At 40.9% G+C, this 17,955-nt stretch overlaps 1 protein-coding gene across 5 annotated transcripts in view; it reads left to right on the top strand.

Moving 5' to 3' along the window:
* The window catches only part of SDCCAG8 (SHH signaling and ciliogenesis regulator SDCCAG8), a 180,758-nt gene that overhangs the window by 105,253 nt on the left and 57,550 nt on the right, over nucleotides 1–17,955 (top strand). For all 5 annotated transcript variants that reach the window (XM_042446908.1, XM_042446912.1, XM_042446911.1 and 2 more), the window contains exons 15-16: nucleotides 5,286–5,394; nucleotides 15,478–15,609. In XM_042446908.1, coding sequence (XP_042302842.1) covers nucleotides 5,286–5,394; nucleotides 15,478–15,609 — 241 coding nt within the window. The remainder of the gene's footprint in view (nucleotides 1–5,285; nucleotides 5,395–15,477; nucleotides 15,610–17,955) is intronic.

The following is a 17,955-nucleotide window of genomic DNA, read 5'->3' as shown; positions in this document are numbered from 1 at the left end:
TATTTCAATGATGCATGCATCGTAAGAGTCCAAAAGCCGCACCAAAGCCACACTTCGGTCCTAAGGACTGGAATGCAGCTTTGGTGTGGCTTTTGGACTCTTAGGACTTATGCATCATTGAAATACCATACCTCCAAAGTGACTCGAAGCAGCTTTATTTTGGCCTGTCTGTAACAGGCCAATGTGTCTCCAAAAATGTATATACTTCTCTTCAGTCTTTCCATATTAAAAGGGGGAAAAGAGGAGTAAGAAGACAGACTGTAGATATTTGGCACCTCTAGCTTCTAATCAAAGTAAATGGTTTTACCCAGACTCTCTAATCCCATTGTTCAGGAGACTAATGTTGAAGTAATATACAACAGGACACCTGTGTTTGTATCTGTTCTACCTAGGAGGAGTATAAGATGGTGTGCTTAATTGGAAAATGCCACTGTATTTACCACAGCTATCATTCTTCCCTGTCTTATTACAGTTTCTCTGACTTTGGAGCCAATCAAACTGGGCAGCGGGGGGGGGGGGGGGGAGAGATGTGCTAAATTAATCATAACTCATATCCCTGATCCTGAAATTTTGCAGATTTCTTGCTTATGGGCATGTGCTATTTTGCACACACATATAGCTCTGTACCCATCCTTCTGAAAATATAAACATTTCTTAACTAGAACTATTTCTAGTCTGCATTTTCATAATTGTCCACAAAAAGACTAGAAGGATAAATGCCTTCAGATAAATAATAAAATATTTATTTATAGCCCGCCTTTCCGTAGATCAAGCCAGATTACAACAATATCAGTTACAGGATATAACACGATAAACAGCAAATACACATTAAAATCACAGTACAATTCACAATATCACAATATAACAATATCCAGCTAGCATAGGATGTTCAACAACAAAAATAATAACAGGGGGGGGGGGGGAGGGGGAAGGAGGCTATAAAGGAAAAAAATTAGGGGAAAGCTTTTTGGAACAGGAAGGTTTTTAGTTCCTTCCTGAACCGGTCAAGGGAGGTGGCCGAGCGGAGCTCACTGGGAAGCACATTCCAGAGCAGAGGAGCCGAGATGGAATAGGCTCTACGCGATGTTGTGGCATATTTTGAATCTGGGACTCTCAGCAAATGCTTCCCAGCCAATCTGAGTGTGCGGGGCGGATTATATGGGGGGAGGCGGTTCTCCAAGTGCCCTGGGCCCAAGCCATTTAGGGCTTTATAGGTAATGGCTGCAACTATCCCTAAAAATTTCATCTCTTTCTCCCCAAATATTCCAGCCATCATAGCTAGTAGCCTTGAAGTGGGAGGTTTATTTACCAAACTTATTTTGCAAACCAAGGTTTAAAGTGATGTTGCAAATGCTACAGATAACCAGATAACCTCTTGCAGCCATTTCATGCAAATGTAATCAGCATGGGGGACAGAAATGAACAGTGAGGGATCCCAGAGGTTAAACACGAATCCCCCAGTACCATTTCTTCCCAGCACCACCTGTCCAAGAAGGACTAGAACCATTGTAAAACAGTGCTCTCATGTCCCACTTTAAAGAAGTGGTGCAAAAGAATGCTGTGGCCAGTGATATCAAAAGCCACTGAGAGGTGGCCAATTGGGACATATTTCCCCTGCCCAAATCCTGGTGTAGGTCATCCATTAAGACAACCAAACCATTAAGACAACCAAGCCAGATTGAAATTAATCTTGATAACATGTTTCATCTAGGAACCTCTAGAGCTTTTAGGTCACAACACACTCCAGAACTTTGTCCAATAAAGGGATGTTGAAGATTGGATTGCAACAGATGGTGTTTTTTTAGGCAGTATGGAAACCTACCTTGCCACAGTGAAGCACTCGCTACTCCCCTTTCCCACTGAGCCAGTCCCCACCCAGCTGATTTAAGAGCCAGGAAGGGCATGGGTTCAGTATGTACATGGCAGCTCTTGCCTCTCCAAGGATCTATTTACATTCTTAGGCTGTACAAACTGAACTGCATCCATTAACACAGGGCAAGGTTACATCTACTAGACCTATATCAACTCTAGCATCCAAGACAGTGACCTGAACAGTTTTGTTTCCAAAGTGTCTTGTAAATTCTTCATAGTGAGCTCCGCTCAGCCGCCTCCCTTACCCAGTTTAGGAAGGGGTTAAAAACATTCTTGTTCGAGCAAGCTTACCCCTGACTCCCTGACCCCTAAAGTATTCTCTCCTCACCCCCTTCGTCAGCATGTCAAGCTGGCACGAATTGTGGTGCTTATTGTTTTATTGTAAAAGGTTTTTAATGCTATGTTTTGATGTTTTTATATTGCTGTATTGTTGTATGTATGTTAGAAACCGCCTTGGTCTTATAAAGGCGGTATATAAATTTTTACTTACTACTTACTAGTGGGTTATTCAGTGGTCTGTGTTTTCTTTTTGTTGGGCAGTGTATAGAAGGCCCCTAATACTTGAGATACCTCCACTGGACAATATTGTGCAGACACAACCATGCCAGAGAAGAATGGTCTCTTTGCTGCCATGGACTATGCCTTCCATTTGGCTCTGAATCATGTTCACTTGAATTCTCACCACGGTTTCCACCACTGATGCTCTGGTATCTCTCACACTCATTTAATCACTACCAGTTTCCTAGTAAACAAAGATACTTGCTTTCCTCCATTTTGTGGGAACAGATGCTCAGGAGCAATCTTAGCCACTAAAGAGTTTCAACAGGCTTACATGCCAAGGCACCAGGAAACTCTTCAAGACCTGTCAGGAAACCCTCTGGATCCTTAAGCTTCCTGGAGCATACCATGCCAATCCTCCACATAGGCTTCAAACCCTAGTGAGCCTAAACCCCACAAGGTAGTGATCTCTCCATGATAATGAAACTATGAAAAGTTGCTGCACAATCAATTCACCATCAACCCACCCAACACAAAAAACTAGATCTAGATGTTGTTCTTCAGCATGGCTGCTGCTACTTGGGAAAGACCCATTGTTATCCTGGAAGACAAGTTCTGATCTGCTCCTGATAGAGTAGTCTCAGGATAGATATTGTGGTGGGCTTGTTGCTTCAGGAAATCAGCTTAAATTCTCTTTCAGAAGGGGATAGGCATGTTATAATTGGTTAGTCAGCAGCTAGCACAGTACCTGGTGTCTAATTTTGAAAGAGATAGAGGTCTAGGAAGCTAGCCACAATCCATGGGGAAAAGATGCAGTGGCAGGCAGCAGAACTCTATCTTGTCTGGGTTGAAGGTGGTGCTATTGTTCTTTCTCCCCTAGTGTGCTGTCTTTAGCTATTATTAGTACTGTAAAGAAATACTATTACTTCTGAATGTCCTTTACCTTGAAAATCCAAAGTTCAAAATGAAACAAGAGATAGTGCTAGAAGTCAAGGAATCAGAAGAAGACTAGGACTAGGAAGGGCAACTATCAAAAAATTAGATGGGATCCTAAAACACAATGATATAATACCGAACACCAAAGTGAAGATTTTTAATGCCATCATATTTTCCATCACTATGTATGGATGTGAAAGCTGGATAGTAAAGAAAATGGTAGGAAAAAAATGAACTCATTTGAGATGTGGTGCTGGAGAAGAGTTCTGTGGATACTGTGGATGGTTAAAAAGACAAACAAATGGATACAAGAGCAAATTAGATCTGAACTTGCCCTAGAAGCAAAATGACTAAATTGAGGCTATTGTATATACCATGAGAAGTCATGGCTCACTAGAAAAGGTAATAATGCCTGGAAAGATAGAGGGCAACAGAAAGAGAGGAAGACCACACACCAGATGGATAGACTCAATAAAGAGGATATGGCCCTAGGTTTGCAGAAACTGAGCAAGTCCATTGAGGGTAGGGAGTCTTGGAGATGCCTCATTCATGAGGTCACCACGGTTGAAGTTGACTTGAGGGAAGTTACAATAGAATAGAATAGAAATTTTATTTTTATCTCGCCTCTGACAGGATCGAGGTGGTTTACAATACAGTAATATACAACAGTAAATACATACATCTTGTACAATTCTAGGTTTGCAGGTTAGGGAGAGATAATTGGAATAATCAGCCAGAAAACTTTAGAACCCCACCAAACTACAAACCCCAGGATTTCATAGGATGCAATTATTGCAGTTACAACATAGAATTATAATGGTATACTCATGTAGTTTGAAAGAGTTCTAGGATTTTTAGAGGAGCCTTTGTTTTCAGGTTAGTGCTTTTTGTTTGTTTTAGTCTTCTGCCCAATGGTTGCATTATATTTTTCTTCTTGATTTGGACAGTCTAAAGTATGCTGGTTCTACCAGTGGCTTTTTGTGCAGCATTAGGAATTGATTTAGCTTCTTCTGCATGCCTCCTTTCCACAGTGCCCTTTGAATGATACTAGCATCCTCGCTAACACCAGTTCAGGAGCACTCGAAACAACACATGACAATCAGGACTCTATTGGTAGTGGCCAGAGCTTATGCCCCCATGACTGTAAATCACTACATTTCATCCCCAGCTTAACAAGGACATGTATTGGTGGCAAGCCAATAATTCTGCTTAATTTGCTAGAACCTAGGTTTGAAGCAGGTTTCACATTTAAAATGGAGAAGGGGCGGGGGGAGTAAAAAGTAGACATCAACCTCTAGCAGATGGGCAGCTTGGAGTGGCCTGTGTCATGCCCTGAACCGTGCAGGACAGTGGTGGCCAGATGCCGCAGTCTGAAACCTGGACACTGCTGCAGCCTACAATAGACCACTGGCAAGGTGTGCTTCTTTTGTGCTCCTTTTGTGGCCGGTTTTGGGACACTTTAGGTGGCCATGGCGCAGCTTTGGCTCAATCCATCCAAAGTTGGTGCTTTCAGCCTCTGTTGTGGATCATTAGATTCCATATTTCCATTTCCATATCAAATTCCATATCATATTTGACATAGAATGGTAATCCAGAAGTGTATATTTCCTCTAGAGGAGGCTGGTATTTCTTGCCACTAGTGAGAGGATCCAAGAAAGTCAATTTCCTGTTCAGGGAGCCTCCATTATGCAGATTTAGTCAGGGATAAGTAAGAACACAATGTACAGAAAGAGGCTGGAATATGTGTTCGTATTAACACTTTTAGAGAGGTTTTCATCTTGCTGTGGTGATGGCAATTTTTTTCAAAAGAAAATGTTCTTTCTCAGAATGAAAAATTTGACTGCTACCTCTAAAATGTCCTGTTTATTCTAAATCTTTGCATATCAAGAAATTTCAGGTGTGTGTGTGGAGGGGGGGGGGTATTATTGGTATGTATTTTATACCATGAAATTCCAAATATTTGCATGTATTATTTCTAGTAAATGAATTGGATGCATTGCTACGGTCCCAGAATGTGCTCCTATCAAAATTAAAAGAAGAATGTTGCACTCTGGCGAAGAAGCTTGAATATATTACAGAAAAAAGCAGGTATGTAAATCCACAGGCTTGTTTGCTAATAGGTGCTTAGTGACTTGACAAGGCATGAGTTTTATTTGTATTTTACATTATTTTTCATTTGCCTTTATGGGTGGAACCTTTCCATTTTCTTGCACTTATATTTTCAGTTTTCATATTATATTTCTGGTTTCTCCCTTCCTTCTCTTATTCTCCAACATACACATTTAAAATCTAAAGGAAATGAGCTAATAATGGTTAAACCTTGACATTTTCCATTCCTTTACAGATAGAAACACAAAATCCAGTCTTCCTATATGTACAGGAATGAAAAATGCCAAGGTTTAATCATCATTACATGGTTTAACTGTTGCTGATTTTGCACAGCATCTTTGTTGTGAAACATAATTGTTTTATATTTTAAAAACAGCAATGTTACACAACAAAAATGTTGCACAAAAAAGCCACATGTGGCTGCATCTTCAATCAGTCTGAGTTTTTCTTTCTGCTGTGTTGTGCAACTTTTAACCTGGGAAAGGGTGCCACCCCAACTTGAAACGCATCACCGCGTTGTTTGTACAGTGGGTTCTTGGTATCCACTGAGGTTTGGTTCCAGGAACCTTTGTGGATACCAAAATATGTGGATGCTCAAATCTCATTAAGTAAAATGGTGTAGTAAAATTGTGTCCCTTAGATAAAATGGCAAAATCAAGGTTTGCTTTTGGGGATTTATTTAATTTTTAAATATTTTCAAGCCATGGATTGTTGAATCCATGGATAAAGAATCCATGGATAGGCCGAGCCAGCTGTATAGGGGCATAGTATGCAATTTAGTTTTGCATTTTCTGCACTTTCCTTAAGGATATAGGAAAAAGCAATGTAAGCATGTGTTCCTCCTCCCCCCCCCCACACACACACTTGAGAAGCTGTGCAGTTTTTTTATGCATGGTAAGAAGGACTGAGTGTCAGTTTTGACTGAAGATCTGTGCAATTTCTCTTGTGCAGTTCTTAGAAACTGCAGTTTATGTTGTGCCAGGAACAGAAAGGAAAGCCCCCGCATTTGTGGGACCTTTGACACAACATTTTTATTTCCTCTTAAGTTTTTTTGAAGGATCGGGAAATCAAAAATAGATCCCACCTGGGAAATTGACAAATTTCCATTCCATCCCTATTAAGTACACAGGATGTAAATCGTTGCACACTGGTGTGCTTTTATCTTATTGCTGCAGTTGGTACCTCTTCTGATGTTTAATTTGTGAATCTGAATAGACAAATGAGACTTCTATCCATCTTCTTCCAGGTTGCCCCATTTCCTTTCCCTCACCTACAGCTTTGTTTGTTTTGTTTTAAGAACAGAAACCAACATTGCACATGCCAAATTATGCTCTGGATGATTCTTTGCAGTTTCTTCAGTAGAAGAACTTAATTGGATTGTACCTAGAGTTTTGGTGGTGATGATGGAAGTGGTGGGGTTATGCCTGAAAACCTTGGTGTTCCTTTCAACCTGCAGAAGAGACTTGAGATTATTGCGAGTATATAAAGACGTAACCGCATTAAACTCTTACATATTATATATCAATGATATTTACAGATTGCCTCACATTTAAAATACGTTTCTAGGAATATTGATGTTCTTAGCATTTTTTCATATTATTATAGCTACAGTATAGTAGGCAAAATCTGAAAACATGATGAGGATTCCCTTCATCCCATCATCTAAGTCAGGGGTAGGCAACCTTTTTGAGCCGGGGGCCGGGTTGCTGTCCCTCAGACAACTGGGGGGCCGAAGCCAAAAAATAAATAATTAAATAATTTTAAAAAAAAGTTTAAATAATTAAATAAACCGGGACAAATGTAGGACAACATTTTCAAATGGTGGACACATTTTTAAAAAAAGTGGAGGACACGCAAAAAAAATTGCTGATTTTTTAAAAAATAATATAAATGCATGTTTCTGAGGCGTCTATAGACAATTGCCCCCCTTGCCCTGTTATGCCCAAGATTGTAAGGGCAACCTGTTTATCCTGAGAGCGTGTAATGAGAACCTCTCCCTCCGTGGACCTATTCACAGCGAGGCTGAGAAAGACACTGAGACACCAAATTTGGTTTTAAACACCATGCATGTAACATTTATTGAATCACACAAGTAACACAACCATTGATTATCAAGAGCTCTTTCACTCACACATTCATACAATACTCACACACACTTCCCTTCCGCCGAACATTGATCAGTTGTTCTCGAAGGCTGGGGATGACACCGTTGCCGCGGTAGATGCCAACAAAATGGAGATGAAAGTCCAGGGTCTTTATACTTTTTTCTTCTCTCTGGCTTTTGGCTGCTGAAGTCTTGCAATATTGCAGCCCATTACTCAACTTCCTCTTTTGGGAGGACAGACAGGTTGTTCAGATCAGTCCGTGTTCAAAGCAACTCATTCTGTTCAAAGTTCTCCATTGTCCTGTCAGTTCCTCATCATGGCGACTCAGGAGATAAGGTTCTTCCCAGTCATGGTTCGTCACACCTGGACGGCACCCCGCTTCAGCTTCCAAGTTTCAGATTTTCCTCGCCTCGGTTGCCAAATACCTTCGTCACATCAGTGCTTTGCGCGGAACCATCTTGTTTGTTCCTTTAGCTATGTTTAAAGCACAATTCCTTGGTTCTTCGGTTCTTCAGCTCTGGGTTTAAGTCAGAGCTCACTCATTCGTCTTACAGCCCCTGCACGTGAGAGGCCAAAGGCCTCGGCGGCAATCGGCGGCAGGACCGGGCTGGGGCCGGTCCCAAGACCTCACTGGGCTGCATCCGGCCCGCGGGCCGCAGGTTGCCTACCCCTGATCTAAATCATTGATAAAAATGTTGGAGACAAGTGGCTCTAGGAGAGAACCGAGGCACACCAGTCAAGACCTCCTTCCATTTTGAAGCACAGCCATTGATTATGACTCTTTGAATATGGTTCTCCAAAGAATTATGGAGTCATCTGAAAGTGTTCCCATATATTCCATATTTAATCAGTTTGCTAATCAAAGGGGAACTTATCAAATGGTTTGTTTAAAACCAGAGAAATGACATCCAGTACATTTCCACTGTATTGACAAATGCATGATGTTTTCTGCTGATCACTGAATTGTCATCAATATACTTGCAGGCAGACTCCTGTATTATCCACTCTACTCTTTTTCCTGGTATTCTGGTCTGCTATCCGGTTTGCAGTTTCCTGGATCTTCTTTTTTTCCCTTTTTAGAGGCGAGGGATAACATTTGCCCTTCTCCAGTCCTCTGGCACCTCACTTGTTCTCCACAATTTCTCAAAAATGATGGCAAGTGGCTTATACAGTTGGCCCTTCTTATACGCGGATTTGCCTTTCATGGATTTGAGCATCCACGGAAGGCAAACCCGGAAGTTGTCCCCAATGGCGGTGCGCGTGCATGCGCGCCACCATTGGGGACAAAAGTCCCTGGCTTACCCTCCCCTTTCCTTCCCTCCCTCCCTTTCCCCACTTACCTTGCTCGCCGCTGCCGCTGCTGCCGCCTCCAAGTCGCTGTTACCGGCGGTGGCGAGGAGGCATGGCCCTCGGCCTCTGCGGGAAGGCCGGGCGGTGCTGGAGGCCAAAGGGCCTCTAGGCAGCCACCCGGCCCTTCTGTGGAGGCTGCATCTGTGAGGAGGCCGGCCTGGAGGCCAGGCTTCGGCCTCCTCGTGGCCGCCGCCTCTGCAAAGGGGTCGGGTGGCTGCCTAGAGGCCCTTTGGCTTCCAGCACTGCCCGGCCTTCCCGCGGAGGCCGAGGGCCATGCCTCCTCGCCGCTGCCGGTAATGGCGACTTAGAGGCGGCGGCGGCGACGAGCAAGGTAAGTGGGGAAAGGGAGGGAGGGAAGGAGGGAGGCAGGGAGGGAGGGAAGGAAAGGGGAGGGTAAGCCAGAGACTTTTGTCCCCAGTGGTGGCACGCGTGCACGCATGCCGCCATTGGGGACAATAGGGACTTAAGCATACGCAGATTTTGGTATACGCGGGGGGTCCGGAATTGAGCCCCCGCGTATACCAAGGACCCACTGTAGAGTACATTAGCAAGTTTCTACATCTGGCCCTGGAGATTTGAACACATTTAAATTAGCTAGGTGGTTCCTGAATTTCCTATCAATCTTGATTTGTAATTCAGACCCCTGCTAATGGTTCTGCTACTGCATGGACCACACAGTTCTCATTTTGGGAGAAAACTCAAGCAAAATAAGCATTGAGTAGTTCTGCCTTTTCATTGTGGTCTCTTTACAGAACAACAGCCTGTCTCCTTGGTCATTCTCTTGCTTTAGTTGCTCTTTGCTTGCCTAGCCTGTCTGCTCATTCTAAAATTTAGCTTTATACTATTCTTACAAGCTTGGGCTACACATCTGTAATCTTCCTAATTTTCCTTCTTTCCATTCTTTATTCATACTTCTTTGTCTTTTCACACCCTCCTTGAGTTTGCTTTGCAGCCACATTGGTTTCTTCAAATATTTTCCATTTTATTTCTTTCAGAGAAGGAAAAGGAGGAGGGGGGAGATTATACAGTGGTGCCTCGGGTAACCTGGGTATTTCGTATCCCGAGGTACCACTGTATTTATTTATGTTCTACTCCCCCCCAAAAAAATTGAGACACAAAGCAGTTTACAGATTAAATGATCAATACAATCAAAAACATACAAAAGTGAGCATTAAAATAGAATTAGACATTTAGAGTATTAACAAAATCACTCATTAAAAGGATAAAATACAGTTTAAAAATATAAAAGTGATTAAAATGAGTACACTTAAAACAGTAGGGCACCTCCAGCCTATTCTTTAAAGACTGTTTTACAATCCTGTCTGAATAAAAATGTCTTAGGCACTTTACAGACCGCCCAAAAAGGGTGGTCTGCCGGCGCCTTCGTTTCCGCCACCAGGGGAGGGTTCCCGGTGGAGGAAGAAGAAGAAGCTGCAAAAAGTGACTTCTTTTTGCTGCGCGGTAATGACGCCGCAAGGCACCAATGGCGCACTTGCGGCGTCATTTCTGTGCCACGACATGTGGACGCTAAGCGTCCGCGACATCAAAATGGCAGCGCCCATGTGTATGGGGCACCACCATTTTGTATGTACTAGGGTTAGGGCATCCGGAAGGGACGCCCTTTCATAACCCTAGTACGTACCTAGTACATACTTTTTGCCCGTGCGGAACGGGCCTTAGTCTGCCAACAGAAGGACCTCATTGAGAGAGACATTATGGCCTTTTTGGAAAGGGAGTTCCAGAATCTAGGGACAGCCATTGAAAAGGCCCTCTCTCGCGTCCCCACCAACCATGCTTGTGAGTGGAACTGAGAAAAGGGCTTCTCGTGAAGATCTCAGAGCCAGGCTGACTCACACACAGAGATAAAGTCTGCCAAAAAAAAAAAAAAAAAACCTAGACCCTTAACCATATAGGACTTTATAATTAGGTCATAACCAGCTCTTTGAATAGTGCCCAGAAACACACTGGGTGCCGGTAGAGCTGTTTCAATAAGGGAAATATGTGGTCTCTTTAATTTGGCCCAGTTAACAGTCTGGCTGCAGCTCTTTGGACCAGCTGAAGTTTCCAAACACTCTTCAAAGACAGCCCCAAGTAGAGCCTGTTAAAGTAATCCAAACAGATCTGGGGAACAGGTGCAGTTGGTGCAAAGCTTTAGATGTGCAAAAGCACTACTGGTCACTGCAGAAATCTGGGCCTCCAGGTTCAAAGCTGAGTCTAGGAGTACACCCAACTATGGACTTCAGGGGGACTGTATCCTCATCTAATACAAACTGAATCCCCATTCCCTGATCTGCCCTCTGGCTGACCAGAAGCACCTCTTTCTTGCCTGGATGAAGTTTCAATTTGTTTGTCCTCATCCAGGTCATTACTGATGGTTTAGGACCAGGATGACCTTGGATTCGGGTGGAATGGGGAAGAATCTGCATATTAATGTCATTGCACCCCAAAACTCAGTTTTATATACCATATGTACTCGAGCATAAGTCAACCTCATGTACAAGTCGAGGACAGGTTTTGGGGGCAAAATTATAGATTTTGATATGACCCAAAGATAAGTCGAAGGTAAAACCTAGGGGCATGTAACAAAAGATCTAAAGAATGAAGCAAAGGAAAGCCATGCCAAAAAACTTACAAAATTCCAGCAGACATAACTGTTTGTGAGCACACTAAGGCTGGATAGATAAGAGAATAGAAGGGAGTCAATACTTCCAGGACAGATTATGCTCTTGCCTTTCAGGGGATTGCTCCCCTTTTTATAATAGTTAAAGTCCAGGGCTTATATTGACCCATGGATAAGTTAATCCAGATTTTTGGGGTCAATTTATTGACTAACATTTCTAGACTTATGCATGAGTATATACAGTGTGTTGATTAGCATAGGGAACAAGACAGAACTCTGAGGTGAACTGCCAGGAGATGGAGCAGAAATCCCCCAGCACCATCTTCTGGATTCACCTCTCCAGAAAGGAAAAAAGTCCTGTAAAACGGTACCTCCAAGTCCTATCTCAGAGAGGCAGCCCAGAAGGATACTATCGTTGATGGAATCAAAAGCTGCTGAGACATCCAGCAGTACGAATCCCCTTGTCCAGTTCCATGCATAGGGGATATCCACCAAGGTGACCAAGGCTGTCTCTGTTCCATAGCTAGGCCTGAAACCAGATTAAAATGGATCTAGATAATCCATTTCATCTAGAAACCCCTGGAGTTGGGAGGCCACCATACATTCCAATACCTTGCCCAAAAATGGTAGGTTGGACACTGGCCATTAATTATCCATTATAGAAGGATTCAGGAATGGCTTTTTCAACAAAAAGCTCACAACTGCCTACTTTAGGGAGGTTGGAACACTGCCTTGTTGTAGAGAGACACTGATTACACCACATGTGATGGCTCTCACCTCACCAAAGATCTTGTTCACATCATCAGGCTGCAGAAATTGAAAAGTATCAATTAACACTGAACAAACAGGTACCAAGGTTACATCCACTTGCACTGTATCAACTACAGTGGGTCCTTGATATCCGTTTGGTTTCAGGACCCCCCCCCCCCCCCCGCCCCCATGGATACTAAAATCCATAGATGCTCAAGTCCCATTAAATACAATGGCATAGTAAATGGTGTCCTTTATAAAATAAAGGTTTGCTCTTTGAAATTTATATGTTTTGAATATTTTCTCTCCCCCCCCATAAAAATCTTTATTATCAAAAATTTTAAAACATACAAAATAAAATAAATGAAAGGATAAATATTGAGAATGATGTGAAATGGATGTTGATTGTATTATGTTATATTTTGAATATTTTTAGCCATGGATGCTTGAACATTGAACATTTACAGCATTTCAGATAAAGTTGCTCAGACCTGCTCTGACTTGGATTATATGTATAGTCAGCCCTCTGTATCTACGAATTCTTTATCCATGGATTCAAGCATCCACGCCTTTAAAATATTCAAAATTTTCTTCTTGAGGATGTGTGTGTAATAGACCTTGGACTACTTGGAACACCTCCACTGGATGGCTCTCTACAGGTGCTAGCAGCAAAAAATAATGTCTTTATTGCCTACACTGCCATGAAGTACATGGCAGTGTAGGCAATAAATAAATTATTTTTTGTGTTTGCTTAGATTCACTTTGAGTCTTCTGGCAATGTCACTCTAGTCTCCATCTCACTCACTTCATCACCGTCAACTCCCTGGAAAACCAAGGGCAAATTTGGGCCCACTTCATAAGAGGGAACAGTCAGGATCAATTGTGTCCACTGCCCCTGGCCATTTCCCCCATCCACAGGTTATCCAGAGTTTCAACAGAATCACCCACTGAGGTGACAGAAACTCCCCAAGAGTTACCAGGAATCCATCTAGATCCATCAATCTCCTGGGGTGGACATCCTAACCAGTCCCCCACCCCTGCAGAGATTCTGAGTCCCAGTGAATCTAAACTTGATCAGATAATGATCTGTCCATGACAGTGGAAGTGGAGAGTTCCTCTACACTAAGAGATCACCATCACCAGCACATAAAACAAGGTCCAGAGTATGCCCAATAGTAGGGCCAGATACCACTTGGGACACACCCATGGTTGTCAAGGAGTCCATGAAGGCATGAGCTACTCCTGACAGGGCAGTCTTAATATGGTTGCTGAAGTCCCACTAACAGCTGCAGGGCTCCAACACCAACCTTGAAGCCACCCCGGCTGTCTCAGGGAGGGATACTGTTGAGCAGCAGGATTATTTGTAATTGTGCTTTTTGCATCTTCTTCCTTGCAGAATGTCTTTTTCCTTTAGCATGTCTAGTCGTGGGATTCCACCCAGTATTTCCCTGAACTTGTTAAAATCAACTTTCTTGAAATCCAAGATTTTCTCTGTCCTATCACAGTAGATCACAATTCTAACATATATATTCCATCATGGTTCTAAACTTCTTTCTGCTTGAGCTTTGCACAGTACAGTGTATTGAAAATTCAAATTATTTTTGTTAGTTTGGCAGAAATGCAAAATATTAAATATACAAAGTGGACATCACTAGGATACATAATGATGTATTTACATGAAGCAAGTAGTTGCAAGCTTGATTTACTATGATTGGATGCTATTTTAGGTTGTGAAGTGATATAGTTAGCATTAAGGTATAATTGATGTGTAGAATCTATGATAATAAAAATTGTCACGAGCAAAGATTTTCATACATATATGGGTGGATTTTGGAAGTGCTGAACCTACTCCCCTCAAGCTGCACAGCTGACACGGTGTACACACGCAAATATAAAATATAGTCCTTTAGTGTTCTCTGTATAATGTTGCTTGCCCTTTTTCAAATTTTCTCAGAGTTTGAAGCTTGTGGATTGATGCTTGACACTGTCCATTGTGTATTTGTGATTTGCGTTTTGTAATTAAGGACAACAATGGGAGTCCATTGGGTCTCGTTATATATAATGGTTGGTTTAATTTGTTTCACTTCTATCTTGTTAATTGTAAATTGATCATTAAGATTTCAATTCTAATCTGTCACAAGGGTTGAGTGTATTGAAGCTAGAGAAATGATCCTCTTTTTTTAATCACTGATGATGAGAAACAAATTTTATAATTTTGGTGCATATTGCAGTCCATATATTTTAACACTGTTTTTTATGGTGTTATAAATATTGTTAAATGACTTTTAGTGTAGTTTTACTGTTTCACTAGAATGGATAAATTATATTACCATTTTGGCAACAGTAGGCATCCAACTGTGAGAGTTTAATTGAAGTAAAGAACATGCACCCGGTTGAACTGGTTTTTTCTGCATATTCAGTTGATGCTGTATTGGAGAACTGCAGTCATTACACTCAAAACACTGCAAGTAAAATATTTGTCCAAGCAAAAAATCAGAATGCAGAAGAGAATTTGTCTGAAAAGCTGAATTGTTACTGACATTCAACCCCTTTACTGAATTGTCCTGATCTAAATGAATAGAACTGGCCTGACATAAATACACTAAAATGGCCAATTTTCTGAGAAGTGAAAACAGTTGTGAGGAATTAGGCATGCACAACATTTGTACATTGCCTTCCAAAAGTCAGAAGAACAATACTGGCTATAAGCCACCTTTGTACATCTTCAAAATGTTGAATTGGTTTATTGGAGAACATAGCACTTTTATTATCAAAGCTTATAGAGACTTCCTGGTGCTATGTTTTGCAAGAGTACTAGTCCTAATACTACTTCTGTACCTATGCCTAAAATGCAAACAAGCGTGATAGGGTAATAGCAAGCTCTTTTGCAATTTAACAAGAATTTTTTTTTTGCTCTAGTCCTCAACATAAAAATAATTTCATAAAAGAAGCTTTGTGGTATCAGTTTCTAGCAAATGAATGTGTAAAATGATGCAAGCGTGTTTCAAGCATAGCTAGTATCTCTTTTCCCCCATAAAACTTCTTTTTAAAAAATGAGTTCATAGATCTATGTCCTCAGCTGCAAAAATAGTACTTACTTTGTTTTTGTTTTAAAAAACATTCCATATTGAAATAAGATTCTCCTTATTTAGAAGTGTGCTGGAATTTTAATAAGGTGATTTCACACTGCAAAATAAAACTTAGCAACATTCATCATATGTGTTCTTAATTCTCTAGATCTGAAATTGGCCAGCTTAGTCAGGAAAATGAATACATCCATGACAGACTTGAGAGGATGCAGAAAAGGAATGGTGAATTGGAGGTCCAGTGTGTCCAGCATGGAAAGATGCATGAGAAAATGAAGCTAAGGTAGGAAGACGTATTAATTTATCCCTATGTGGTCACCTGTAACAAACTGGGTGGGTCCTTCAATTGCTGTTCTGTAATATCAGGAACATGACCAGAAGAATTCCATTGTTTAAATATTATTTGTTAAGTTTAACATATATTAAATTTTCATAGTTCATTAAACAATTGATACTCAGTTTCACACGTGATTTTAGTCTGTTTTTGTTGTCTGCACTGTTGTCCAGATGGATTGACTGATTATATTATATTCAGCTTTTCTTGTATCCTTGTTTGAGCAGCTGTTCACTTGTCTATATCATTAGCCATTTTCTTCAGCATTTTTTAAAAAAATACTTTAACTTCTGTACCAATTTTTATGAACAGTATTATTGTAAGTTAAATATCTGGAAAGCTTGAAAGCTGTTTAATATGTATAAAATAGCATCTATTTTTTGTATATTTTAAAAAGGGTTGAACTTAAAAAAAAAAGTCCACCTGCCAGTTGAAGCCAGTATCACACCTAGGGTTGAGTGTTTAGGACATGCAAAATACTCCCTAGTCAGAAATGTGCAAAATAATTGGGATTGTGGGTTCTTTCTCATGCTTCTCTCACATTGCTAAATGATAATATAATTACTGTGTGGTTACATTTGGTCCAGGGTTTTAAAATGAAGTAGTTGTTCCTGAAAACTTGTGCTACACTAGATTGTTTTTTTCCATTGTGGAGACTATTCCCTCCTTTCTTATGTGATCCTTCTTTGTATTCAGTTACAAATCAAATTTCTTGCTTGTTGCCTCAGAGGCAGATGACCTTCTCTAACATGCCATCTGCAATCACCCCTACATCTGCTTAAGAAATGCCACTTCTCTAGTTTTTTCCTCTCGCTGAATTTCTAAATGTCTTACTTGCTGTTTATGAATCTTGTCATTTATAATCCTTTGGCCCAATTTCCAGTCCCCTTGGTAATATTCATATCAGAATCCATTAAATTGTGTTTTAGCAGTCAATTGCTTTATAAACAGCAACATGTTTGTATTTTCTAATTTGGTGATTTATCCTATGGCATGAATAGTTTCCCTTTAAATAAATTTTTACTAGCATTGCATTGCAGACACTTGTCCTGGTGATTAGGTAGATCTTAAGTGCCATTCAATTTAGGCAGGTACTCAAAACTGATTCCTAGTAGCCGAGACACTCTGTTTTCTGCTTTGCTAGTAGCTGTTTTTAAATTGTTGCTGACTTCTTATAATGTCCCACTATGACCTAGGACATTATCAGACAAGGGAAATTGGAAGTATAATCCAATGGCAATCCGAACGCAATCATGGGGTCTAACATTATTGCGTGATAGACTACCACACGCAATTTCGGGCAATGGGAAGTCAGTCCGAACGCAATCATGGGGTTTCACGTTATTGCGTGATAGACTACCACACGCAATTTTGGGCAATGGCAAGCTATTTTCGGGCAATGGGAAATCAGTTTGAATGCAATTTGAATTCATGTAAATTCGCTGAACTAGCGAATTCACGTGAATGCGTTCTGGCCCCACTTTCTTTTCATTCGAAATTAAGAGAAATTCCTCCCGTGTGATAAACTCCCTAGTTCTCTTGGTGTATGTATTAATGATGTGGCTCTCCACTCTGTAAAGCCATATTTTAGACACCTCCCCCCAACCTGGTTGTTGAAAAGAAAGAACAGACCATTCTCCCACTAAGTACATCCCCCATAGTTGGTTGGGCAACAGTAGAACTGATGTTATTGTGAGTTGTTCATCTCATGTAGCAGCTTTGATCCTTGCTCTAAAGCCATCAACTCTAAAAATCTTTGACACAGGTTTCCTACGGGAGTCAAAGTAGAACTTACATTTTTGACACTGCGCCTCTCACCTGTGATCTCATCTTAGTGATTTAACCCAGTTACAACTGAGCTTAACACTAGCTTGAGGAAAGCCACAAAAATTTGATAACATATTCTTGGTCATCTCCTCGTGCACTTTCTCACAGCTTACTAAATACTGGATAGCCTGCAGTTCACAGATATAATAGAAATTTTGATATATAAGAATTGGTACATTTGAGTAGCATGTCATGTTTTTGCTGGGTCCTTCATCACTTGGTCCCAGTTGTAATATAAAGCATAACAGAAAATGTTATGCTGGAGGTGAAATTCCCTTGAGTTGTCCATCCAGCAGCAACCTTGGTGATTTTCATACCAGAAGTCCATTTTATTTTCTTGTATTTTAAAATTACTTTGTGCTGCTCTGTTATTTATCTTCCACTTTTAATATGCTGTTTTTACTGTTAGTTTATTTTTAATTTATGTTTTAAAATTTAAATAATCTTTCTTAGTTTTATTGTGCTTAT

The sequence above is a fragment of the Sceloporus undulatus genome, chromosome 1 (genome assembly GCF_019175285.1).
Source record: "Sceloporus undulatus isolate JIND9_A2432 ecotype Alabama chromosome 1, SceUnd_v1.1, whole genome shotgun sequence".
Classification (NCBI taxonomy): domain Eukaryota; kingdom Metazoa; phylum Chordata; class Lepidosauria; order Squamata; family Phrynosomatidae; genus Sceloporus; species Sceloporus undulatus.
The sequence above is the reverse complement of the archived record's forward strand: the minus strand, read 5'-3'. Positions and strand labels throughout refer to the sequence as shown.